Source organism: Hippopotamus amphibius, chromosome 14 (genome assembly GCF_030028045.1).
Source record: "Hippopotamus amphibius kiboko isolate mHipAmp2 chromosome 14, mHipAmp2.hap2, whole genome shotgun sequence".
NCBI classification, from domain to species: domain Eukaryota; kingdom Metazoa; phylum Chordata; class Mammalia; order Artiodactyla; family Hippopotamidae; genus Hippopotamus; species Hippopotamus amphibius.
Genome location: NC_080199.1, coordinates 14,710,327 through 14,737,342, shown reverse-complemented (window position 1 = coordinate 14,737,342; position 27,016 = coordinate 14,710,327). Strand labels below are relative to the sequence as shown.

The 27,016-nt window shown below is 39.0% G+C and overlaps 1 protein-coding gene across 1 annotated transcript in view; it reads right to left on the bottom strand.

The window, feature by feature from the left end:
• The window catches only part of LOC130835857 (ATP-binding cassette sub-family C member 4-like), a 148,323-nt gene continuing 121,307 nt past the window's right edge, over nucleotides 1-27,016 (bottom strand). Inside the window, exons 28-31 of the mRNA XM_057707725.1 lie at nucleotides 20,653-20,825; nucleotides 20,107-20,212; nucleotides 9,151-9,285; nucleotides 1-1,120 (exon numbers count right to left, since the gene is read on the bottom strand). Coding sequence (XP_057563708.1) covers nucleotides 1,100-1,120; nucleotides 9,151-9,285; nucleotides 20,107-20,212; nucleotides 20,653-20,825 — 435 coding nt within the window. The 3' untranslated portion in view covers nucleotides 1-1,099. The remainder of the gene's footprint in view (nucleotides 1,121-9,150; nucleotides 9,286-20,106; nucleotides 20,213-20,652; nucleotides 20,826-27,016) is intronic.

Sequence of the window (27,016 nt, the reverse complement as noted above, 5' to 3'; positions counted from 1 at the left end):
ATTATTTAAGAAAAAAAAGGGAGAAGGTTCAAAGAAAATTAAAAAGCAAAAAAGAACACAATGACAGATGCTGTAGAGATTAAGCAAGTAATATATTATGAATAATATACCAATCAAACTCAAGCTCACAGGAAATAGATTAATTCCTAGAGAAATGAAACTTACCAAAAATGACCCTGCAGAAATAACAAACTGAATAGTCCTAAAATAATTACCAGAAACAAACTAGATAGTGATGGTTGCACAAGAGTGTGAATGTGATAAATGCCGCTGAACTGTATGTTTAAAATGGTTATAATAGCAAATTTAATGTTATATATATTTTACCACAATTAAAAACGTTAAAAAAAAAATACAATAAAATCCTCCATCTAGAAAACGATCAGAGATCACATGAGTGTCCTTCATTATCAAATCACCTATAAGGGCTCCTGAAAGCATATTTTCTCTTCCTTCTCTTCTAGAACATATAATTAATTATTGACCTTCTGTATTTTAACCATATATGTTTTAATTTTGGGGGTGGATACCTCTCTCTCTTCTGTCACTTAAACTAAAGTATAATTTTTGTTTTTCCTATTAGTTTTATCTGTACTATTTTAACTAGAGGTCTTTGGGTGGAATAACACACCCTAGTTAGGTTAAAGAAAGTGGTGAGACAAAATGACAATTTCACACAGTCTTCAAATAAACAGAATTCCTGACATAACTGGAAAGTGATAAGTAATCTGGGGAACAGTAAAAACATCTGTGACAACTTTCCTTTATACCTTAGAAAATGAGCTTCAGCTCTGGAGTCTCTCAAGGCACAAAACCTGGTAGACAGCTTTTACTGGTAGCCTGTACCTCTGATTTGGATAAGAAAAAAAACAGTATAGCATATAAATAAAAGTAATAAATCATTTGTTAGAGCTTGAAATCATTGGGTGAAGTTGGAGGAAAAAATCCAAATAGACTAGCATATTGTATGTGTAAATATTTGTTGTTGGTGTTAAAACTATTGGAAAAAATGCCTTTGGAATAAACTCGACATCATGGTAGAATACAAGGGCTGACTCAAATCTGCTAAGGCTGTAGGCGGTCCACTGGAAGTGTTCACTTATCTCTTTTTGATGTGCGCCTGAGGGGGAAAAAAAAGAAATAAAAACAATAAGTTTAAAAGTTTTAAAGTCCTCCTTTCTAAGGCAACGCACTTCTATGTCCACTTCCTCAGGTGAAGCAAATCATATCCCTAGTGGAGGCACAATTTAAAAAAAAACAGGAATGTAGTTATTCTATGGAGGAAGTAGCCCCATTAAAACCCTCAGTGGCTCTGGGCTTAATGCCTGTAGACCCACCTTAGTTTTGATCAGTCTGATTCACAGGTATGTTTTATCACTACATTAAATTAAAAAGCAAAATCATTTTACTGACTCAAAACCTGGAGATAAATTAAAAACAGAGGACAGAGCCTGAGAAATCTAGCATCTGCACAAGGGTTTCTCATTTTCACACATAAAATGAAATAATGTCAAGGCTTGTGAGCCCTTATCTCAAAGTGTGTTTGGTTGAAAAATGACTGCAATAGTCATTTCTCCCCACAAAGAAGAATGTGAAAAGTTTTGAGTCTTTAAAACAGAAAATGCACCATCTGTATCTGTATCCGAGGCTGACTCGTGTCAGCAGCTGGGTTGATTAGACATGATTCTAGACCTGTTTGATAAAACCTGACTCCAAATATATTAGTGGGTCCTGTCAACAAAGTTACCATGAGAGACAGTGGATTTCACATATGAAATAGAAAAGCGCTAAGACATCTACCTGCATATTAAGTGTACTTTCTTTTTCTATTGTTGCCTGCATTTTTGCTACCCTCAAAACAATACTGCATATGAAATGCTGTATATTAAAATGTCACTTAAAGAGAAAAATAAGAAATTCTACAAAATTTCTTCCACCCACGGGGTGAAACCTAAGGCTATTTCCACTATAATGCAAGGACTTACACATAAGGCCTTTGAGGGAGGCTAACTGCATATCATTTCCCTCCTCCACTTTTTAAAGCTAGCCGTATTTCCTGTGGTTATATATTATGTGCTCTCTTGGTGAAACTAAGAACAGCCAAAAGAACAAAAGGAAATACATTTCACTTTCTACTGCTTGACAGTCCTCCCCAAACCACCTGGTTCCTTTCCCCATAGGCCTTCTCAATGTAATTTTTTATAAAGAATATGTTATTCTTAGCAACTTCTCACCAAAATGGTCTTTACTTCATCGTCTGAAATACTTGAAACTGAATGCTGAAACCTAGCTTTCTGTGTATAAAACCCTTGATTTGACCTTCCTTTCTCTCGTCTGTTGCCATGGTGTAGACCACACTCTGGCTGACAGCACAAGTGAGAGAAGGCATCTTTTTCACAGGGTGGGGTATGAAGGGAGTTGAGATGACTGAACGCTTGTCAGCAGGGTCCTCGTGGATGGGCTGAGCCTGGGATGGAGAGGCCCAGTCTCACCTCTCTCTCCTGGGACCACCACTGATCCCGGAAATATCACTTAAGCTCTCTCCGCACCAGCTGCCTCATTTGTGAAATGAAACTATGACTTACCTCCTAGGAACTCACTGATGGCTACAAACTGCAGGTTGAAACAGGCTGAGCTAAGTGCTGGGTGTGATTATGATGCTGCTCAGAGACGTGGCCCCTGAGTCCACGGAAAGCAGCAGCATCACCAGCTTATGTGATGAAAGCAAAACATCTGGGAGGCCCTTTTGTAAATCTTCTGATTTTATCTTTAAAGAAGCCCAGAGTCAAAGTTGAGGCACATTTAATTCAGTGAATATAACTCAGGAGGCAGAAAGGTGGTTAAAATATTACTAACACTTTCTAACTTGTGACTTTGAGATGTTACTTAGGTTCTTCTGCCTCACTTTCTCCATCTCAGGGAGAATACTGCCAGCTCAGAAGGGTTATGAAGATTAAAAGAGACAATGCCAGAAAAGTTCAAATTCAGGGCAAGCAGAACCTAAGACCAGTGAGTTTCCTGCCCTCTCCCTCCTTCTCTTGGGTTTGGCTCATTATAGTTCTTCCACTGTAGGTTGAAATTAAGTTTAGTATTTAAACCCCAGCTTGTAAACAAAGCCACCATCATGGAATTAGATCTAAAAGCAACAGAGCAATAAAAGTTCCCCTGAATGGATAAAGGCCAGCAAGTCAATAGTTTAACAGGCAGAATTCTGGCTCAAAACTCTGTCTGTTCATTTTCACTGTATCACCCAAATTCAATCCCAGCAATCCTAAAACTCATCTTCTCCTAAAAAAATTTATTATTTATTTGTTTTTAATGAGGTGTAGTTGATTTACAATGTTGTGTTAGTTTCAAGTGTAAAGCAAAGTGATTTAGTATATATATACATATTTTTCATATTCTTTTCCATTATGGCTTATTACAGGATATTTAATATATTCTCTGTGCTATATAATAGGACCTGCTGTTTATCCATTCTATACATAATAGTTTGCATCTACTAATCCCAAACTCCCATCCGTCTCTCCTCCACCCACCCTCCCCCTTGACAACCACAAGTCCATTTTCTATATCTGTGAGTCTTTTTTTGTTTTGTAGATACGTTGATTTGTGTCATATTTTAGATTCCACATGGATATATGGTATTTGTCTTTCTCTTTCTGACTTACTTCACTTAGTATGATAATCTCCAGGTCCATCCATGTTGCTGCAAATGGCATTATTTCATTCTTTTTAATGGCTGAGTAATGTTCCATTGTGTGTATATATAAACACACACACACACACACACACACACACACACACACACACACGGGGATGAGTCAAAAGTTATCCGCACTCTGGCTGTAGAATTTATTTTAATTAACTTTTAGAAAAGACAAATACATCAGTTTTCGACAAAACCTCCTTGCTTTTCAATACACTCTGCCCATCTGTCAATGAGATTTTGTATACCCTCAAAAAAAATGTTTTAGGCTGAGCTGTGAGCCATGAATGCACCACTGTCTTCACTTCATTAGAAGTGAATCCAGCTCCTTCTTGACAGCTAACACTTGTGCGACCTTCCTTGAACTTCTCTATCCACTCATACACACTTTTTTATGACAAAACACTTTCTCCACACTGCGCACAGAGTCTTCAATAAATAACGGCACCAGGTACACCCTCAGACCACAAAAAATGAATCACTGCACACTGCTCTTCTTTTGTGTAAATCACAAGTGGGGCATCCACTTTTACTTGCACCGCAGTTACAAATGAACTGATGTAAAAAGTTCACACCTGTACAGCAGTGACTGGGGAGACAGCAGTCTTGAACGGAGAGTGCTAATACGATAGTGCAGCAAAAAGAAGTTTTAATATAACCGGAATGCGGATAATTTTTGACTCACCCTGTGTGTGTGTGTGCGTGTGTGTGTGTGTACCACATCTTTTTTATCCATGCATTTGTCGATGGATATTTAGGTTGCTTCCATGACTTGGCTATTGTAAATAGTGCTGCTATGAACATAAGGGTACATGTTATCTTATCGAATTATAGTTTTGTCTGGGTATATGCCCAGGAGTGGGAGTGCTAGATTATATGGCAACTCTATTTTTAGTTTTTTTGAGGAACCTCCATACTGTTTTCCATAGTGGCTGCACCAATTTACAATCACACCAACAGTGTAGGAGGGTTTTCTTTTCTCCACACCCTCTCCACCATTTATTACTTGCAGACTTTTTAATGATGGCCATTCTGACCGGTGCGAGGTGGTACCTCATTGTAGTTTTGATTTGCATTTCTCTAATAAATAGCAATGTTGAGCATGTTTTCATGTGCCTATTGGCCATCTTTGGAGAAATGTCTATTTAGCACTTCGTCCCATTTTTCAATTAGGTTGTTTGTTTTTTTTGTTATTGAATTGTATGAGCTGTTTATATATTTTGGAAATTAAGCCCTTGTCAGTTACATCATTTGCAAATATTTTCTCCCATTCTGTAGGTTGTCTTTTCATTTTGTTTATGGTTTCCTTTGCTGTGCAAAAGCTTTTAAGTGTAATTAGATCCCGTTTGTTTATTTTTGCTTTTGTTTCCATTACTCTAGGTCAAACTCTCCACCTTTAAAACAGGTCTAACTTTGTGTACATACTGGCAGGTATATTATCAAAGTTAAAGAGTACTAAGGTGCTAGGATTTCTTCTTTTTGATTAATGGAATAATGAACTTTCTTTCTCCTTATCCTCTCAGAAACCACCCTAAATAGCAAGGAGAATGAGAGGTAAAAAATAAGCCCAAACATTGATGATATCAGGAGTCATTTGAAGTCCCAAATAACAAAATATCTGGACAGGCCACCTTAAGCAACTGGATCCAATGGGACGTGACAAGACAGAAAGAGGGTACCTAAGGGGAGCAGATCTCAGCAACCATGGGAGAGCACAGTTCTCCACCTAACTGGAGAATTCTAAGGTGTACGAATGAGGAATCATATAGAATCACCATCTTTGCCTGAAGCATGTACACTGTTGAGGTCCTGGGAGAAGAGAGATTCTGAACTGCAAGCATCATTGTAACTACCCATCTCTGCAGCCTAGAGAGGAATACAGGCTAAATGAATATACATTCTCAATTTCTCTCTAGCTTGCTTATTCCCATTCTCTCTCTCTCTCTTTCCCTCTCTCTCTCTCTCTCTTTCTTTCTCTCTCGGTTTTCTGGAGATTCTGTGTTAAGCAGCGAGAACCTTGTTTAGCTGGAAATGATATCCTACCCACAACTAACCTGCAAATATATGATCTAGGAAAAACTCACTTAATTCAAGGGTGAAGAGTAGCAAAAACAATGATAAAAAAAGTAGTACAGAATCTTTAAACTACACAAACAAAAAAACGAGGAAAAGGAACACGATGAGCATATGATGGATAAAAAAAACCTCACTGAAGAAACAAAAATTATGAAAAATAGAATGCAATACATTCAAAGAAAATGTAGCAGAACAATCAACCTGTGGACAGTAGACAACCAAGAAAATAGAAAAACATGGTGCAGCAACAGAAGATGATGAAACATGAGTTGATAGAAGCCAAAAGTGAAGTGGAAGAGAAAAATAAAATATCAAAGAAATGATCGTTCTGAAAGAGAGCACAAAGATTAGCCAGTGCTGGAAAAACACTATGAGACATGGAGGATAGGGCTGAGAAAGGAAGCCAAATAATTGTAAATTAATAAAAACTTAAAAAGAATTAAGAAGAAAATAGTTTTATAAAATAGAGGACAATACATATATTGTAGATATTTGTAAAGAACAGAATCCAATCAAATAATACAAATTCAAAGATATAATTCAGAAATAAAAGAATTATATTTTATAATTAAAAGAATTATATATTCCAGAAATAAATGTGTTGGTCTAGAGATCAAGAGTACATGATTTCCTAAGAAAAACTAATGACCCTCAAAATAGAGAAGGAACACTTTGAGCACACAGGAAAGAAAATCAAGTTATTTTAAATCAGAGACACAGCAGATAAATATTTCTTACAGTTGACCCTTGAGCAATGCAGGGGCTAGGGGTGCTGACTCTCTGGACAGTGAAAAATCTGTGTATAACTTTACAGTCAGCCCTCCATATCCACAGATTTAACTGTGTATTATGCAGTACTGCAGTACATATGCATTGAAAAAAAATATGCATATAAGTGGACCTGTGCAACAAAAACCTGTGTTGTTCAAAGGTTAACTATGTTTAAAATAAATCAGGGATTATAACTCCTAGGAGCCCTCATTAAAGACAATACGGAGCATTGTTTTCAACCTTTTACTTGTACTGCCACCCACAATAGTAAATACATTTAACTTTACATGAGAATCAGGACATGTACCTCCTTACATCTTTCTGTGGAGGTGACCTGAGCCAGTGGCAGGACTGAAATCCAAGAATGATGTTCTGCCACCCCGTGAACTAGGGAGACTGGCCCCACCTTGGCTACCACGTAAAAGATGCAATGTTCTCAGACTTAACACAGAACACAGTACCTAGGGCAGCACTCAGCCTCCCCAAGAAATTCCCCACCTGTGTTCCCTGCACCAGCTCTGTGACCTTAGGTGAGCCTTTGACCCAATGTCCTCATCCATGACATGGGAAAAAAAGGGCCATCGTGAGGATTAAGTGAAATCATACATGTGAGAACTACGTAAAATAAAGTATAAAGAACTACACAATGTAACTTATTAATATTGTTAAATTAGGTGCAAGATTATTAGACCAGGTATCACAAGATTTCTAATTCTATGACCTATGTCTGTTATTATACAAATACTATACTTGATAAGAAACATTTACTGAAAGAACAGAGTTCCAATTCTGTGTCTGCTGCAAACTAGTGTAACACTAGTTATATATACGTGTGTGTGTGTGTGTGTGTGTGGCCACCTTCCTTCTAAAGGGCCTTAGATTCCTCATCTGTAAAATGAGAGTGTTGAACCCATTATCTTACTTTATCTGGACCTACCTAAAATTCAGTGATCTATTTCTCATTCCTCAATGTTTAATAAGATATGATGACAACACATTTTTTAAATGAAGACTTGGACACATAGGTCGGGACACATCTCTTTGATGTGGAATGCCTAAGATCAAAAGAACAAAAGTTTGTGGGATTCCTGTTTTGTGATTAGACTATACAGGGAAACTCAAATGATTATCAGGTTTTAGGAGGGAAGTTCTGACTAGGAGATGCTCTAGTAGATGAAATCACTCAGTAAATTTCAGACATAAAAAACACAGGGCTCCAAGTGCAGCTTCTCTACATTTGCATGTGATACAAATACTTATGAAAAGTTCAGAACACAGACTTCATCATCCCTAAACCTAGATTTGAATTCCGACTCTGCCAACATTTCAGCCAGCTCTCTGACCCTGGGCAATTTCCTACCCTATGAGCAGTGGAAGGTATCGTGTTCTTCATTTCTGAGGAGGAGGAATGAGATGAAATGGTGACAGAGGGAACTTAGGCTACATTTTAGATAAATCTGCTGTATAGAACTGCTTAGATACTAGGACATGTTTTCTTCAAGAGGTATTTTAAATATTATAAAATTTTATTCTACTTACAAATGAATACCTGAGAAATGCAAAAGTGTATGAAGAAGTAAAAATGCACCTTATAATTTAATGCCCAGAGATAAAGTTTTGAAGGGAAAGCCTCACCACATACAGTTGGAAGCCTCATCCCATGCATTTCAAGGGGCAAGAACACCAGACCTCCTTCCCTCCCTCCATCCTTCCATCAATCCCACTCCCACCTTATTCCAGAAAGAATTACAGGCAGCTGCACGACAATGGCTAAGTCCCTTAAACCTGACCTCACTTATCACCTCTGTAGTGGCCTTTGTTAGAAAGATGCCATGTGACCTGAAGGTTACTCCTCAAGCACCTTTCTCACACCATGTACAGTGCTTAGTGCTTTCACACACCTCATCTCTGTGAAATGCTTTGTAAACCTTCAGACACCATTCAGACTATAGTGTTAAGGTGTTGTGAATTCTTGATTTGTCCTGAGGACAATTTCAACTTCTAGAAGGTAGAGGAAGCATAGAGGGGCAAATAGACCTAATTCTAAAGAACAAAGAATTAGGGAGAAAGTGACAGTAACTTGTAGGATTTTTCTTCACAAATTAGAAAACAGAAGCGACCTATACCTTTCCCTGGTAGAGCTTCCTAGACCCAGTGAACAATATTCCACCTTTTTTTCTCAAATTCTCAGATTTCTTGCATGTTCCCTGACAGCACTTGCAGCACAAATGTGCTGAGCATCAATCAGAATGAATGTAAAGAGCCTGCAAAATGAGAGTGTTCTGTGCTCTGTGGGAATCTGAACCCAGAGTCCACGTGTGTGGAGAGTCCCATCTGAACTCTCTCTCAGGGGCGCGTGTGTGCACAGGAGACTGCACACACACCCTGCACCCCACCCCCACCCCCTCTGCAGATGCTCAGCAGACCCGCCTTCAACCTGTGATGTTGTGTTAAGACCCAGTCATGAAGCTTTGTCTCTGGAGGGTTACAGTTGAAAAGGGCACAGAGTGCTTGTTACCAGACCCCTGGGGCCAGAGCCTGAGAAGTGAACCCACGAGATGAACTTTAATCACAACTCCCTGCAGCAGGCTCACCTGTTTTGCTCTTTCAGTGATGGCAGTGGCCTCGGCCTCGCCCAGTTGTTGCACCATTCTGTAAAACAGGCTGTCTGTATCTTGCAGCAACTCATGCGGCCGTTTATATTCTTTTAGTGTCCCTGAATCCAAAACCTGTTCATCAGCAGAAAGAAACCCATTAGCACACAATGTTTTGCAGTAACACATTATAACTCAGACAATATTTCAGAAAGGGACAGGAGAAGAAGCAGAGAGAATCTATTTGGGTGGTAGGCCTAGTGGTGTTTAAATGGCTTGATTACCCTGTTTGACTAAGCAGACAAAGGCCCAACCTGATCTTTTATTTTTATAATGTTACAGGAAAGGAAGAAAATGAAAGTTTTAGACTATGATTGCAGGCACTCGGCAGTATGTGGCATTTTATATTCTGTCCAGGGCATCCAGGGTGGTTATCATTAGTTAGTGCTTTTAGCTCTCAGACGCTGAGTTTTGAGGGTTGGTTTGACAGAATCTGAGCAATACTTGGGAAAAAAGATATGCTTCTGGAATTTCTTTAGGGTCCTCGAGTATGTCAGCTGCCAAGAGGGGCAAAAATCCCTTCTCGGGGAAGTTGAAGTGCTTCTTGAAGTTGGCTGTGGTTGTAGTTTATTATTCTGAAAGTGGAAGGTTGGCAAAAACAGCTGCTATCTAAGCAGCTTTAGCAGAATTGCTCTGCACAGAAGAAATCCCTAGAAATCCAGTTTTCTCTTTGGCTAAGACTAAAGAAGCAAGTAAGAAACTGAGCTCCAAATTCCAGTGATCACTGCCCTCCCAGCACACGGGGCAGCCCAATCTGAACTGCCAAGGATCTGAATCTGTTGTCACAAATCATCTTTCCTTGCTTCCTCGTCTCTCTTGAGCTGCCTGCCTTTCAGCCATGTCATTGCTCATTAATCAGTCTGCTAATTGGAGGGAGAGGAAGGGGCTCTTAACTCTGCCTTTCTACACACCAGTGGCTTTGGTTAATGGTTTCAGAGGGAAGAAAGAGTCTGAAACAATTGGCCCAAATGATATACCTAAGAAAACAGTTCTGATGTTAAGTGGTACTTAGTTCTTCACACAGGTCATATTTACAGTAGATATATCTTAAGAGAATATGTGAAGCTCTGAGCAGGACACAGGTTGTTTTTCCACATCTAGGGATTGCAGTTAATTCCATCCCATGGAATTTAGTCAAAAACATTTATTAAGTCTCATAAAGGCCATTTTCCTGTTAATCTTTTGTTTACTATTGTGAATCACTGCTAAGGGCAGCTTTCTCAAAGGAGTTCAAGAATAATTGAATCTGTCACATCCATATAATTATTAAACGTCCTATAATTTGGCATGCCAATTTAGGTGCCCTGCATGTGCAATTTTACTTAAGCATAGCATGATAGAACATAACTACTCCTCTAGACACTTAAGAAGGAAACAAGCAATTTTAAAACATAGGTCTCTCTCATGCTAAAGACTAAGTATCGATAAATAAGTAAACTGAATTACTTCATAGAATGAATAACTTTACATTCTGCAAAAGCAACAACTTTCAAAAATCACCTCTTCAGAGCTGGCAGAAATGAGTTCTCTGACTATAAAGACTTCACATATTTTTTAATGGAATATTACTAATGTTTTGTCTTTGTCCAAAATTTCTATGTATTTATTCAAATTTGAATGAATACAAATTTTTCCATTTCTCTCATGTTATCTAAAATACATGCCACTGAGATGAGTGGTTCTCAGAATTAATATTTAAAAAGTCAAAGCCAGAAAAAAAATTAATGCTCTCAAAAGGCAATAGGATTAACAATATAAATGGCAGAAAGATCATTGTGGTGAAAATATTTTGAGCCTTATAAGTTTTAGCAACTTAATGGCCTCCATTATATTTTATAAGGGGAATTTTCAGTTTTGGAGGGGAGTGACAGAAATGTGATAGTTTGTTATAGGGCTTCAAAATGTATTAGAACTTAAATTTTAACTTCTGTAAGATAATACTTTAAAAATGTAAACACAATATACCTTGTTAATACTCTTTTGATGTGCATTAAAACAAAATACAGTATACCTTAAAGTGAACTGCATTATTAATACAGCCCCAAATGGACGGATTCACAAGGTTTAAGAGACGGGATGCCCTGGCATATAAGTGCAATGCAACAAAGACCATGGCGACCATCAGATCAATGAAATCACCCCGTAATTAAAATAGCAGTCTTTGGATTTGAAAAGGAAAATAAAATTAGCTGTCAGTTGAAAATTTACTGTGTCTCATGCTTTATAACCATCACTATTAGTTCTCAAGAATGCCTCTCAAGACAGGGTAGACAAACAAGATATATACTTGTAATTTCCATCAATCCACTCTTCCATTTATCATTCCTTCCTTCTTTCCTTCCATCCTCCCCATGCATCCTCCCCATCCATCCACCCATCCATCCATCGTGTAAGTACTGAATATCTATTACCAAAGCCCTGTTCTAGGAATGGGAGATTCAAAGATCAGCAAGAGAGTCTATCAAGAAGCTCACGGCCAGAGGTGAAGACTGAGTAACTCAACCAAACCAGCAGAATCAGTAGATGGCAGAACTGGGATTCGAATCCAGAGCTGGGAACTCTGTATTCCTTCCTCTCCATGTGAGTTTCCAGTGAAAGACACTGTTAAATAACTTATTATTAGAAGTAAACTAAGGGAGATGAGAATTTTAACATTCAATTTTCTAAGATACCTTTCCATATGGATAATACCTTACGTTAACTTTGCATGTAATTTAAGAAAGTATGCCAATAAACATAAACATTTCCTGTGTCTACTTTCTATTCCAATTTTATTACTGTGTGCCTGGTATATGCTCACAGAAAAAGAAAACTAATATTATTTAACTTTTAGGATTACTAAAGAGCAAGTTACATGCAGTGTTTTGGAAAATTAAGTAAATTTTCATTAATCTCTGAATTTATTCAGCAAACATTTATTGTACATTTAACTGTATTGATGGCATTATGCCAGATGCTTTGGAAGAGGCAAACATATGAAAGTCACAGTCCCTGCCTTTAGGAAGCCTATACAGAAAGGAGAGAGAGAAGAAAATCCTCAAGTACATATAATGCCAGAAAAAAAGCACACAAGGAGGAGTTTGGTAGCAAAAGAGATGACTTCTGGCCAGAGGTTGTGAGGATGACCTTCAAGGAGGAGAGAGGGCAGTGAACTGGGCCTTAAAGAATGGATAGACTTGAACATGCAGAAATGGGATGCGTCATTCTAGACATAGGAAGCAACATTGGCCAAGAGGGCTGGAGGTGAGCCTGGCAGCTCCTTAAGGGCAGGGTTACATGGTTTTCCTTGTTCCCTGTTGCACTACAGGCTCCTGGCATTGTACATGACAGGTAACAGGCACACAGTACATGCTGGTTGAAAGTTATGTACAAAGGAAATTAAATTCAGGGCATGATTGTGTGATGGCCCAATGGTTTGATTTGGCACAACTGTAGGGTGAGATCAAGAGGGGAACAAGCCTAGCTGGCATGGGAAACAGCTAAGGCAAGTGGGATACAGGGATAATAGGATTAGGGATGTGGACTTCGAGGACCACATGCTCCAGGTTGATGGCTATGGGCAAGAGGGAGAGTGAGAGGGAAAATGAGAGAGAGATAAGCCAGGGTCGAGAATGGAGGCTTGAAACATTTACTGTCAAATATTAGAAAAGAAAAAGAAGAAAAGGGGCAGTCAGAGAGGAGGGAGAATTGAAAGGAACAGAGTGCAGTGCGGCCAAGGCTCATACCAGGGGCTACAAAACCTACATTGGCACACAGACTGAAAAAAGGTCAAGAATAGAATTTCAGCAACTCAGCCTATACATTTACTGGTTTAAGCAAAGGTTCCAGAATTTCAGAACAAATAAACAAAAAGCAATTACAAATTTCCTTTATGTGCAGAAAAAAAGGTATAACTTTGAGTTATTTTTTAATATACTTTTGAAGACTTTATTTTTAAGAGCAGTTTTAGTTTCACAGGAAAATTGAGAGGAAAATACAGAGATTTCCCTACATACACCCTGCCCTCACACATACATAGTCTCACCCATTATCAACATCCCTCACTAGAGTGGTGCGTTTGTTACAACTGGTGAAACGACACTGACATATCATAATCACCTGAAGTCCATAGTTTACACTGTGGTCACTCTTAGTGTTCACAATATCTCTCATGACTTCACCTTGTAAGTCACATTCTGTCATTTCTGCAGTATCTTATTGATACTCAATGTGGGAGGGATTACACAAGGGCAGGAATACCAGGAGGCAAGAATCCGTAGGGATCACCTTGGATGTTGACTACCACAACGTTTTCCCTGTTTCATATACTTTATTTATTCAGTTAGTATATCTGTGCATTCTCTCTCACAGCCAAGGCACGAGGCCAGGTGCTGTACTGAGGTATAAAGATGTGTGAGTTGTGAGTTCTGCTCTTAAAAGCTTAATACTTGGTAGGGAGAATGAAGTAGTACAAGGTAGTATGGAATATTTATCAAGGAAGTATTGATATCAGTAAGCTCCTCAGATGTTCAGAGGAAGAGGAATAATTTCTGGTTTGAGTTTCAGATGAAATGGAATGTAATCTGAGTCTCTAAGGATGAAATAGAATGACTGTGAGCGGTGACAAGGGAAAGTACGTCTCATGCAGAGTAAATGATGTGACCAGCATCAGAGTTGAGAAAGCAAGCTGAATTTAGAGGCCAGCAACCAGGATACTTTAGAGTGAATTTTATGTAGGGAGGTAAAGGGAGAGAAAAGTAGACAAAGGCCAGTTTATCCAAGTCCTTTGAAGCTTTAAAAGTTTAAACTTTTAAAATCATTCAGTGAACAATGGGAGCATAGGGAGTTTTTTTGTTTTTTGGGTTTTTAGCTGACAAGTAATGTGATAAAAAGGGTCTTTTAGGCTACTCTCAAGGAGGAGTTAGAGAGGGAGAAATTGGAGACGGAGGAACTGGGTAGGAATAATTTATAATAGTCCTAAGGAGAGCAGGTAATACAACAAATACTGTAGTGGGATTACAAAGTAACAGACAGGAGTAATCCTGAAGGGGGGATCTGCAGGATTTAGCAGTGAGTTTTTATTTTCACATCATTTATACCTGTAAGAAAAGCCTCTTGTAATCTCCCTCTGTGTCCCCATTCTTTCTGTAATCCAACTTAAATCATAAACTAAACCACACATTCAAGATAGCATAATAACAATCCCTCAATCCCAGGCTCTTTCCAAGAACACTAGCCTCAAATCACTTGTCATTCTCTAGTAGGTTAAGGAAAAATGCATTATGTTGGTTAAGTCAGTCAGTTACATAAACTCAATGAAGATGTGTTTACCAGATCTGTGTACCTGCAAATATTCCGGTAGCTGTCCTAGACATAAAAATTTAATGAACCTATTGCAAGATAATTTGATCAATTTTCATTTTCAAGAAGCCATCAGTGATAGTGGGGTGGCTGCAGGAAGATGTGGGGGGAGGACAGAGTGGAGGAAAAGCCCTGATGATAGGAAAGAGATGCTGGGAACCGCTTTCAATATGGCGACAAGCAATAAGGGGAGGTCCCGCTGAGGGACAAGCAGAGCTGGGAGGGGAAGAGCTGAGTGTCAGACCTCTGTTTCTGGCTGCCACGTGACACAGGGACAGTTGGGTGGTTGGTCCCTCATTGGCAAAATGGGTACCTGTGATTTTCTCAGTGACGAGACAATGTGACAGGTATTAACTCAAAATCCTTTCTTAGGGCTTGAAATAATAAATCACTCTTCTCATTGGGGAATGATGAAGGCTGGCTCATGGTCACTTCCACAGCCGTTCTCCCAAAGCTGCTGCTTTTGGACGTAAGCACCCCCCTTATAAAGTACTTCTTCTCCCTAACTGTGCTTTCTACTTTCATATTAGTTATTTTTCCCTCTGAAAACTTGAATGAAATCTCGTGGCATGTCCTTGAAGGAGCTTTTCTCTTCTGAAATGTTCTAACTGCATTTAAGCTTATGAAAGAAAAGTTTCATGAAGTTGAAAAATAAAATTTAAGTAAAACTCTAATTAGGTATGAGCTGTTTTTGTGCTTTTCCAGGTGGGTATGTTACAACAGTTTCTGGTTTTGATTTCTCTGGGAAAAACTCTACTAAGAAGAGGTTTGAGTTGAAGAAGAAAGGTAAAGATCATAAAACCATTAGATTGCCTATAAACAGAAGAGGTGGGATCTGAGTTTTCTGGCCCTAGTTTTGGTTCTTCATCATTCATTTCCAAAGAATTCTCTAATTGCAGGCAGAGAAAATGCTGAACACAGGCGAAGATATTGCTAGAGCAACTGCAGATTTTCCTATGCTTTCTGTGCTCATGCGACTAGGGAGAATCCAGGGTGATATGAAATGAAGACTAGGGTGTGCAGGGATTAGAGGAAAAGCTGTGCTATTGGCTGAAGAGAAGACAGGTCACAAACAACCAGCTAATCCTGAAAACTACAGGAAGAAGCCTCTAATGTAGAGACAGTGGTGAGTATTAGGAGAAAGAGGAGTTCTAACTTGTCTGTCTTGCTCCACTGCTTTGTGGCAATGGAGCAAATAAGGAAGATTAAATTAGCTGTCCTTATGACTCCATCCTGCTTAATAAAGTTAAAATTGAGAGAACATCTTTGTAAAATAGAATTCTGACACATTAATGATACTTAATGAAGCAACACTATGTAAATTCCTTTAGAGAGTCAACACATAAACAAAGCTGTTTATTAGGTCACAGTTGTTTCCCAACCAACCCTTTGTCTGATTTACTTACAGTAAAAAAAAAAAAAAAAAGTCCATCCCTCTTTGCCCAAATATTCACCAGTGCAACAAAATGTAATTATTACAGCTTAAACACTGGTAATGACAGGAGTGTACGGTGACAACACTGCTGGCTGTGCCCTTCATCAGCATCCGGCACCTCCCCAGCCACTCCCCCAGGCTGGCCACCCGCCCTCTGGGGCATCAGGCTTTGCAGCAGATTAAATTTTCTTTCTGTCCTTAAAGCTTTCAGAACAGACGAGCACTTGCTTTCTGGAAAGGAAAGAGATACAGGCAACCCTCGGAGATTTGGGGGATTCAGTTCCAGCACATCAGAAAGAACTGAATATCATAATAAACTGAGTCACACAAATTTTCTTTTCCCAGGGCATACAGCAATTATATTTACACTATTCTGTAGCCTATCAAGTGTGCAACAACATTATTTTTGAAAAAACAAAGTACAGACCTTAACAATATTTTATTGCTAAAAAATGCTAACCATCATCTGAGCATTCAGCAAGTTGTCGTACGAGGGTGAGTCCAAAATTATCCACACATCAGTTATATTAAAACTTCTGTAAATTCTACCGCTAGAGTGCGGATAATTCTTGACTCACCCTCACAGTAACAACACAGATCACTGATCACCGATCACCAATAACAAGTGTATTGATAGTGGGAAAAGTTTGAAATATTGTAAGAATTACCAAAATAGCAAATGCTATTGGAAAAATGGTACTGAAAGACTTGCTCAACACTGGGTTGTAACAAACCTTCAGTTTGTAAAAAAAAAAAAAAAATGCAGTATCTGCAAAGCACAGTAGAAGAGAGTATGCCTGTATTTCTAAAGCAAGTAAGAAAAAATTGCCTCAAAAATCAAAGATTTGAGAAAGAACAATATTTATGGTGTTTTAACTGAATTCAAAATCAACTGGTAAGCAGAAGCTCTAGAATAAAACACAAGGTTTACACCTGGGGTAGGTCGAACACAGAGGACAATTCCCCAACTCTGAAGCTAGGAGACGTATATCTCTTGGGTCTGCTGAGGTCTAACCCTGCTGTTCCTACCAAAGCAGTCAGCAACCGCAATCACCTCAGACCAAGATGTAAACAAGTGGCCAAGTTTACATTCCCTGGTGGGACCTCCCTGGGACATCACTGATGAACTCTTGGTCATGGAGCCCTAAACTGAAGGTCTCCCAACACAGGAGCAGGAAGGGCAGCTCCACAGTGAAGGGCAAGGTGCACCAAGGTTGGTCATTGCAAAGGTGACAGGCTCCCAAGAGAACCCTTGCATTTCTCTTCTCCCTCCATCTTCCCCGTTCACCCAGATGCTCAGTCTCCACACCCAGAAACCAGCATCAGCTCCTCTCTCTTCCCTCAGATACCACGTTCAATTCATCACACAGTCTGCTTGGCTCCACTTTGTTATCTGCCCCAAATCCAACCATCTGACCATTTCCACTGCCAGCACCTTAGTCTAAGCCACCAACAGTCAAGAGAGGGCATAATTGTGACAGAGAGTCAACACTGCATTTGGAGAACGGAAAGACCACTGTTTTTTTAGCTATAAAGGAAAGAGGGAGAGCAGAGTGGGATAAAACCAGAAAGGTGGGGAGGGGCCGGACCGTAAAATGCTTTGTAAAACCACATTAAGGATTTATTCAAAGACATTGACCAAGAGAGAAAAATTTGAGGTTATAGAAATTTACCAGGAGATACTGGTAAGTAAAGCATCAAACAAATGGACGTATGTCAACAAAGCTGATTTATTAAGGGGATAGATATGGACTTTTACATCTGTGGTTCAAGTGCTGAGGGATAAGACTTAGGAGTAGCTGACACATCTGCCGAATTCTGCCCTTCCTCACTGCTTCCCTAACCAATCATGCATTCCAAGGTGACAAGATTTCGAAGAATTACAAAATAAAATGAAGCTGCCACCATCAATGGAGTAATACCAAAAGCCAAACATAAATCTCTAGGGTACATTTAGGAGCAAAGTCTTATTGGAACGGACCCCTGATGGAGCTGGAGATCGAGCCCTCTTTGTGCTGCTGCCTCTAAAGCCTGACAAAGGACTTGAAACAGGTAAACTTCACACCATCACTCATTCCTTCTGGAAGAAGGATGCTTCTGGGGACCATCAGCAAAATACAATGCTGAGACGTTAGAACAACAAAACAAAAAGTAGAAATACAAAAGGTTACTTTTCCGAAAAGCACTCAAGAACACAAAACGGAACTAAGGATGCTTGATGCTGAACAACGTTTCCGGAATTTAAGAGACACTATCCTATAATCTTGGAATGCTACCCGGTCCCTCACAAAAGTCTGCAGGTGGGGCCTGCTTCCTACTGTGATATTCTAGTCCGGTGACTGGCTACACTGCTAGGAGCCTAGAGCATCCCTTTGGCTGTGGATGCCCCACTCCTGTCGTCTGCCTCCCCAGAGCTCACTTCTGTACATGTTCAGCTCGGGGGAGTGAGGCTACGGCACTGTTTCAATGTTGACAGAATGGTATCTACTCAATGCCCCTCTGATGATCCCATCTGACAATGCATGTGAAGTAGGATGGGAGCTGATATTCCATAAATTGCCTAAATCAAAAGAAACAGCTGCATTATCACTGGATATAAGGAAGTTTAGGTATTACTGTTTATTATGGATTATTACCTATTTAGTATGGACCATGAAAATCCCTGTTTAACTCAATCTTTTGCCCCTTATGCATTTGCAGATCTTCTTTATCTATTTACTTCATAACTAATCAGCATCACTGGATACTGTGGTGTCTTGTGACATTAGTTAGCATCCATAAGATAAGTGAAATCAGCTCATTGCCACAGGCTTAAGGTTAATCTGAAAGTAACTCATATTCCTTTGGGCTTATTTGTAGGCAAACATTTTTGCTTTGAGGGATGACTTCCTTATCATTTTGTAAATCCACACCTTAAGATTTATTGAAATTCAGCAAGCAACACAGGGAAAGGACAATGAGAGAGAGAATGAAATAGAAAAGGGAGGGAGGGAGGGAGGAAGGAAATAAAGCTAAGGAAGGAAATATTAAATTACTAAGGAAGAAAGAGGCAATGAAACCTGGAAAGAAGATACTAAATGGATGTACAGAGACCAAAACCCGGAGCTTGATGCGTGTGCAGAGTCCAGATCTACTGTGTAAGAGACTTGCTAGTTGTTTGTTGACAATCTCTCAGCCCCTGATCTACCTTTCTTTCCACACTCTCATCTGTGATGCAGAGGCTGGGTCTCTGCAAATCACATTTCAGAGGCTCTTTGGCCAGATTCCCTTTGTTAGGTTCTGCCAGTAGGGGGCACTAGAGGGATATTCAAGGTGGGAATCAGAGCAAATGGTCTACATGGTTTCTGCTACTCCTGCAGCATCACCCCAGGAGTGGGATCGGACTTCAGCTCCCAGCTTCTATTAGCACATGGAGAACTAGCCTCCTCTTGCTCCCTTACAAATATGGCCACAACTGGGCAGTGACCTCTCCTTGGAGGACTGAGCACCAACTCTTTTGAGACTCTCTTCTGAAGTCTTAGTACTGGTAACCTGTCCTAGGACATGGTAGCTGCTCCCTAAAATTATTACCACAGTGTTTCCTTCTATTTTTCTAGCCCTCCAATTCCTATGTAACAAATTTCCTATATTAAACCACTTCTGTTGAAATACTTTGCTTTTTTCACTAGCTAATTTTTTTTTAATAGACTCCCCTCTCACAGCAACAGCTGTGAAATTCTGCAGCCTTATCCAACAGCCTTATGGCAATTTAAATGAAAGGTTAACTTTTTGATTAAGGGAACCTGAAAATGCTGAAACAACTGTGACACAGTGAAAATGTGTTCTCCCACTCTGAAATACAAACATGTATATTGAATTTGCAATATTTTCATGATAAGCCATCTTAAAGAATAATGACAATTCAAATGAATTTTTAATAAAAAATATGAAGTTACTGGATATATTATTTAGTAGCACATTCTGAAAGTATAATTAAGTACCTGAGTTATCGTCAGGAATGAGAGGAAAAATAAAGAGAAAATTAACATGTTGGAGGTTACTATCAAGTTTTACAACAAAGGATATATTGAAAAATTGAACATAAATGGAAACGACTGAAATTCGATGTGTGAGGGTCTTACCATTATCTTGTCACTGTCAATAACGGTACTCAACCTGTGTGTGATGGTCAGCACAGTACACTGGGCAAATTTCTCATGGATTTTTTTTTGTATTAACTCATCAGTTCTGGAATCAAAGAAGTGGAATTTAATTCAGTGAAGACAGGAAAAGCAGACTTAACACTTAAAAATATCACATGATATTTTTACAATGATTTTAAAAATCAATGCTTTGACATAATCTTGTTCTTGAAAAACTAAGTATAAAAAGTCTACTTAGAAATTTACTGTTTTTCACAAAACAATGGGAAATATTCTTCCCTGGAAGTTGCTTGAAACTATTAGGAACTGGATAGTTCCTGATCCAGCTCTCTTAGGATGCCTCTTAATAATATTAACACCATAGAACATGTTTTGGTTTCTTCCTTTCTTTTCTGGAATTAATGTTATCAAGAGATATCTGTGGGCAAAGAGAGCATTTAGAAACATTTCTCAGCATCATTAAATGCTTTCTATTTACCACATTTAAAATTCGCATCCCTGGTTTCACAGACTTAAGCTCCATACCTTGGATCCACATTTGATGTGGCTTTGTCAATAATCAATATCTGATTTTTCCTGAGAATAGCCCTGGCAAGGCACACCAGTTGTCTCTGTCCAACACTCAAGTTTAATCCTGATTCTGCTAATTCAGTATCCATTTTATCAGGAAGAAATTTGACGGCTTCTTTAAGTTGTACCTGTGGATACAGAAAGAATGACATTTTCCTAACCAGACTACTACTCAAGTAGACAACTCTTAGACATTAGAGCTTTGAAGTCCTCAGGACTTCTTATGCATCTTACAAGTACAGACAGGTGATGGGGAGAGCTCCTTCCAATTAGCGTTCACTGAGAAAGATGGTGTAATCAGGTTTTGTCAGGAAGAAGTTCTTTTCAGGAAAGAGCTCTCTGCGGGAGGCCCCTTGTGTCTTGTCAGTAACCTTAAACCAGGCACCCCCATGCTCTACTCATCTCAGGCCCTAGCACATCTTTCAGATCTTTTGATCACAAAATACTTTGCCTAACTTATTGGCCCCTTCTACAGATCAAACAAGTAGAAATGAAGTATAAGTAATCAACAGATGACCAGATCTCTTCCCTAGCTTCCCCTTCAGTAATCTCGAGCATAAACTGTGTGAGCAAGATAACATCCAGAGAAACATCACAAGAAGTCGACAGGCCTGCACACAAGTCTGCACACAGCAGGGGATGGAGACGACTCTGACTTCCATCTCAGTGATTAACTGGGATTACTTCTCGTTTTCTTTTTAAAAACTTTCATGGCCGAGCAGAATCTTCAGAGGTGGTTTTGGGGGACACTGAGTCCACCATCTCCCCAGATTGCCAGCATTCAGATTAAAAGCAACTTTCCTTTCTACCAACATTTGTCTCTCTCTCAAATATTGATTTTTGATTGGCAAGCAGTCAGACCTGATTTGGTAACAATGGTGGAGTCAACTCAGGACAGAAAGATCTAAGTGTCCCCCATCCTTGCCACCTGACATCTACCAGGAACCCCACCTTGGGATTGTTAAGGAATTCTCTCAAAAAATGAAGCTATTTCTCTCAATGTGGTCTAAACAGAAAAGTTAAAAGGATCTTCATGGTTGAGTCAAGTTTCCCATGGTACATTCTGCATATGAGTGGTATACTAAAGAGAAAAAAAAATTTAATTATTGCAGGAAGTATGGTTCTCTAAAGATATAACCTTATCAGCATTTTACCATTTTGGAAGATCTAAAGATTTCAAAAAAGTCAAAAAGAACAACAAATTCAAACAGGGCAAACTGTACCTCACACATTAGTAAACCTGGACCCTATTTTGGCTTTTCTTTCCTAAATTTAATCCTATAACTACCGGACCAGTCAAGTGCATTTTCTTCAATGTCATAAATGTTTTGCAGTGAATAAAAACTCAGGAAAAACAGGACGCAACATAACATCTTATTTCCCCCACACTATGGGTATAGGTGGTGTTTATGGTTATATTAATCTATCTTCATAGAACTGTAATCACAAGATTAAAAAACAAACAGACAAACAAATTTTTAACTGCCAAAGGTAATCTGAAATTACATTGTGGTAGCAGGGGTCAATTCAGTGAACATTCGTTTTGGAAAAATATTATAAAGCAAGAACAAAACTCAGGCTATACTTGAAGTTAAAGAACAAAAAGTAAATATGCTTCAAGTTAAGAAACTAACATATTGATGAGTCATGGCCAATAAGCAGGGGACACAGAATTACAAAGTCAAATAACAAAATGCCAATGGTGAATAGGCAACGTTTTCAGGGATCCTGAATGCTGTAGCATTTCTATGAATGTGATCCTGAACTGTGCTCCTGATGGAGTCCAATCCAGAGAGACAGGAATTCTGAGTTAGGATTAAATATGGTATTGATATTTGGTGATAGCATTAAAGGTACACAAAATCTGAAGTGTAAGGTTTGGATTGTGATGCAAGCGGTTGTACTGAAAATTATAAAAATTACAAAATGGAAGATGTCAGTGTAGTCACCACCCCCTCCACCACAAGGAAGAGGACTTACTGAGTATTCTTTCCATGCAACATATTCATGATATGATGGGACTGATCAAAAGTGTGACTGTGGCAAGGCTTTTCTCGCTTTTCCTTCTGAGTTGACTTTGGTAATCCTTGTATATGTAAACTGGTCTTTCTTAAACCTGATGCCCTAACTTTGAAGAAATAATGTCACACTTGCCCCTGACTCAGATGACATCTCATCACTAATCTGGTTTTTGACTTTCCTTCAGGTTGTCCATATATACCTGATGAGGAATAAAGTCAGTGAGGTGAAAATGTTTTCCAGAAAATATTATTTTCTAGGATGCTTCTCTTCATTTATGAATCAGGATGGTTATGAGAATGATATGAATATGAAGGCCCTCTGTAGTGTAATCATATAATTAAGTTATAATTAAGTAATAGAATGGAAGAAAGACATTAGAGGCAGTAGACAATAATACCTAGGAGTTACAACTGGAGATGCTGAGAACATATTCATATTAGATAATAGTGTAATATTACTATAAATTTCTTCAGTCAGATAACAGTATAATGATACATAGGAGAATTTTCTTGTTCTTAAAAGGTACATGTTTACATATTTAGGATGACTTGCAAGTCTTAATGAAAATTTCTGCAACTTACTTTCAAACAGTTCAGCAACATACAGATTGTAGAAGAAAAAGCAAATATGGAAAAGTATTAACAACTGGTGAATCTAGGTGTCTTCATCATACTATTCCTTCCACGTTCCTATGATTTGAAAATTAAAAAGAAAACAATTGGGGCCTTGCCTGGCCTGCCAATTGGGCAACCTCCTGAACGTAATCTATCTTAGCTTCCTAACCTCTAAATAAGACTACAATACTGTAATAATAAAGGTGTCTACCTCCTAACACTGTTAGAGTATAACCTGAGCCAGTGAGGGTAGAATTTACAACAGTACTTGATACAAAGAGATCAATTGCCCATTATTAATAATGCTGTCAGCTGGCCTCTCTCCATGTTCTGCTTTATCTTTCTCCTTTACATGTATCAGCACTGGGACTTTGTTACATAAACACTGGCTTGTTTTTCATCTTCTCCATAACAATATAAGCTCCAAAAGGGTAGAGACCTTGTCTCTTTTGATGATTGTAATAGCCCCAGAATCTCTAACAATGTCTGTCTAAACAGCTCTCAAAAGATGTTTTCTGGCTGTATGAATAAAGCCACAAGTAACTCTCATTTGTGACATATCTGTTCTTATAAATTAGAAAATAAATCCATATAGATTGATAATTTATATATAATACTATTTTCTTATTAAATATCCTTGTAAAAGAAATATATTCCTTATAACAATTAACTGGTCCCAAGATACCATCACATCATACTTTAAACTGTAGAAAACACTTTAAAATTATAACTTAAGGAAAATGGAGCAAATAACACTATTCAAAACTATACATCCCAGGGGGCAGAGTGAAGATGGCCGAGTAGGAGGACGTAGAGTTCACTTCTCCTCACAGTTAGATCACTCACACCTAAGGGGATGAGAGGAATCCTTGTGTGACCAGGTAGGACATGGGTGTGAAGGAGGGAGGGAAGAAAGTGCAGACGGGAAGGGACTGCTGCCCCTAAGAGGAGGTTGGGGGAAGGGAGAGGCTCCCATGCTTGGAGGAGTCCACTCACCTTCAGGGGATTGGGGAATTCGAGGGGAATGTGGCCAGTGTCACCCCCGTCTACTTGGCCTGGCAAGCCTACTGAGGTCCCGGGCCTGAACCCCACCCCTGGGAGCCCCCTCCGGCCATGTGGGTCCCCAGGCCTGAGCCACCCCTCCTCACCCCCACACAGTAAGGGCTTTTCCAGCATGCAGATCCTGGGCCCAAGCCCTGCCTCTGCCTAAGCCTCCTCTGGCTGTGAAGGTCCTGGCAGCCTGAGCACCAACTCTGACAGGGCCTCCTCTGGCCACATGGGTGCAGGTGGGCCGAGTACCACCCCCTCTTCCAGCTGTGCCAGCCCCTGCAGGCATGCCTGTGAAGGCCTGTCCCCCAGCTGCCCTATGTGTGCTTTGGGCGAGCTCCAGGAACAGATGCTGGTGAGAGGAGCACATGCAAAGTTGGGGCTGACTCAGTGGGTTCAGAGACGTACCTGCAGGTCTTGTAGACATATTGGTGAGGTGGGGGGAGGCTGTAGCTCACCATGGGGGCAAGGACACTGATAGAGGAGGCACCAGGGAACTTTTCATTTTATTATGATTATGATTATAATTATAATTATTATTGCTGTTGTGCTTCTGTTTTGTTGTTTTTTTACTTTTATTGCTATTTTATCTAATATATTTTTTATTTTTTAAATTATATCTTATTTTTTACTCATTGTTATTGTTCTGCTCTTTTTTGTTTGTTGCTTTTTTGGTTTGTTTGTTTCTTTTTCCTTTGCTGTACCACCCAGCTTACAGGATCTTGGATCCCAGGCCAGGGGTTGGGCCTGAGCTCCTGTGGTGGGAGCACAGAGTCCAAACCACTGGACTAACAGAGAATTTCAGGTCCCAGGGAATATTAATCAGTGTGAACTCTCCCGGAGGTCTACATCTCAGCACCTAGACACAGCCCCACCCAAATGCCTGCAAACTTCAGTGCTTGACGCCTCAGGCCAAACAACCAGCAAAACAGGAACACAACCACACTCATCAGTAAAAATGAGATGACAAAAAATTATGTTACAAATGAAGGAGCAAGGTAAAAACCTACAAGACCAAATAAATAAAGAGGAAATAGGCAACCTGTCTGAAAAATAATTCAGATTAATGACAGTAAAGATGATCCAAAATATCAGAAATAGAATGGAGGCACAGATTGAGAAAGTACAAGAAATCTTTAACAAGGACCTAGACGAACTAAAGAATAAACAGTGATGAACAACACAATAACTGAAATGAAAAATACACTAGAAGGAATGGATAGCTGAATAACTGAGGCAGAAGAATGAATAAGTGAGCTGGAAGATGGTGGAAATAACTGCCAAGGAGTAAGAGAAATGAATGAAAAGAAATGAGGACAGTCTCAGAGACCTCTGGAACAACATTAAATGCACCAACATTCAAATTATAGGGGTCCCAGATGAAGAAGAAGAAGAGAAAGGGTCTGAGAAAATATCTGAAGAGAATCTAGTCAAAAACTTCCCTAACATGGGAAAGGAAATAGCCACCCAAGTCCAAGAAGCACAGAGAGTCCCATACAGGATAAACCCAAGGAAAAATACACCAAGACACATATTAATCAAACTAACAAAAATTAAATTCAAAGAAAAAATATTAAAAGCAGCAAGGGAAAAGCAAAAAGTAACATACAAGGGAATACCCATAAGGTTATCAGCTACTTTTTCAGCAGAAACTCTGCAGGCCAGAAGGGATTAGCACGATATATGTAAAGTAATGAAAGGCAAAAACCTACAACCAAGATTACTCTACTCAGCAAGCATTTCATTCAGATTTGATGGAGAAATAAAAACCTTTACAGACAAGGAAAAGCTAAGAGAATTCAGAATCACCAAACCAGCTGTACAATAAAAGCTACAGGAACTTCTCTAGGCAGGAAACACAAGAGAAGAAGAAGAAGAAGACATACAAAAATAAACCCAAAACAATGAAGAAAATGATAATAGGAACATACATATCAATAATTACCTTAAATATAAATTGGTGAAATGTTACAACCAAAAGACATAGACTGGCTGAATGCATACAAAAGCAAGACCTATATACATGCTGTCTACAAGAGATCCACTTCAGACCTAGAGACACATACAGACTGAAAGTGAAGGGATGCAAAAAGATATTCTATGCAAATGGAAATCAAAAGAAAGCTGGAGTAGCAATAGTCCTATCAGATACACTAGGCTTTAAAGTAAAGACTGCTACAAGAGACAAGGAAGGACACTATGTAATGATAAAGGGATCAATTTAAGAAGAAAACATAGTAATTCTAAATATATATGTACCAACATGTGAACACTTCAAAACATGAGGGAAATGTTAACAGCCATAAAAGAGGAAACTGATAGTAACACAATAATAGTGGGGGACTTTAACACCTCAGTTACACCAAAGGACAGATCATCCAAACAGAAAATAAATAAGGACACACAAGCTTTAAATGACATGATAGACTAGATAAACTTAATTGACATTTATAGAACATTCCATCTGAAAACAACAGAAGACACTTTCTTCTCAGGTGCACATGGAACATTCTCCAGGATAGATCATATCTTGGGTCACAAATCAGGCCTCAGTAAATTTAAGAAAATTGAAATCATATCAAGCATCATTTTGACCACAACACTATGAGATTAGAAATCAAGTACAGGAAAAAACC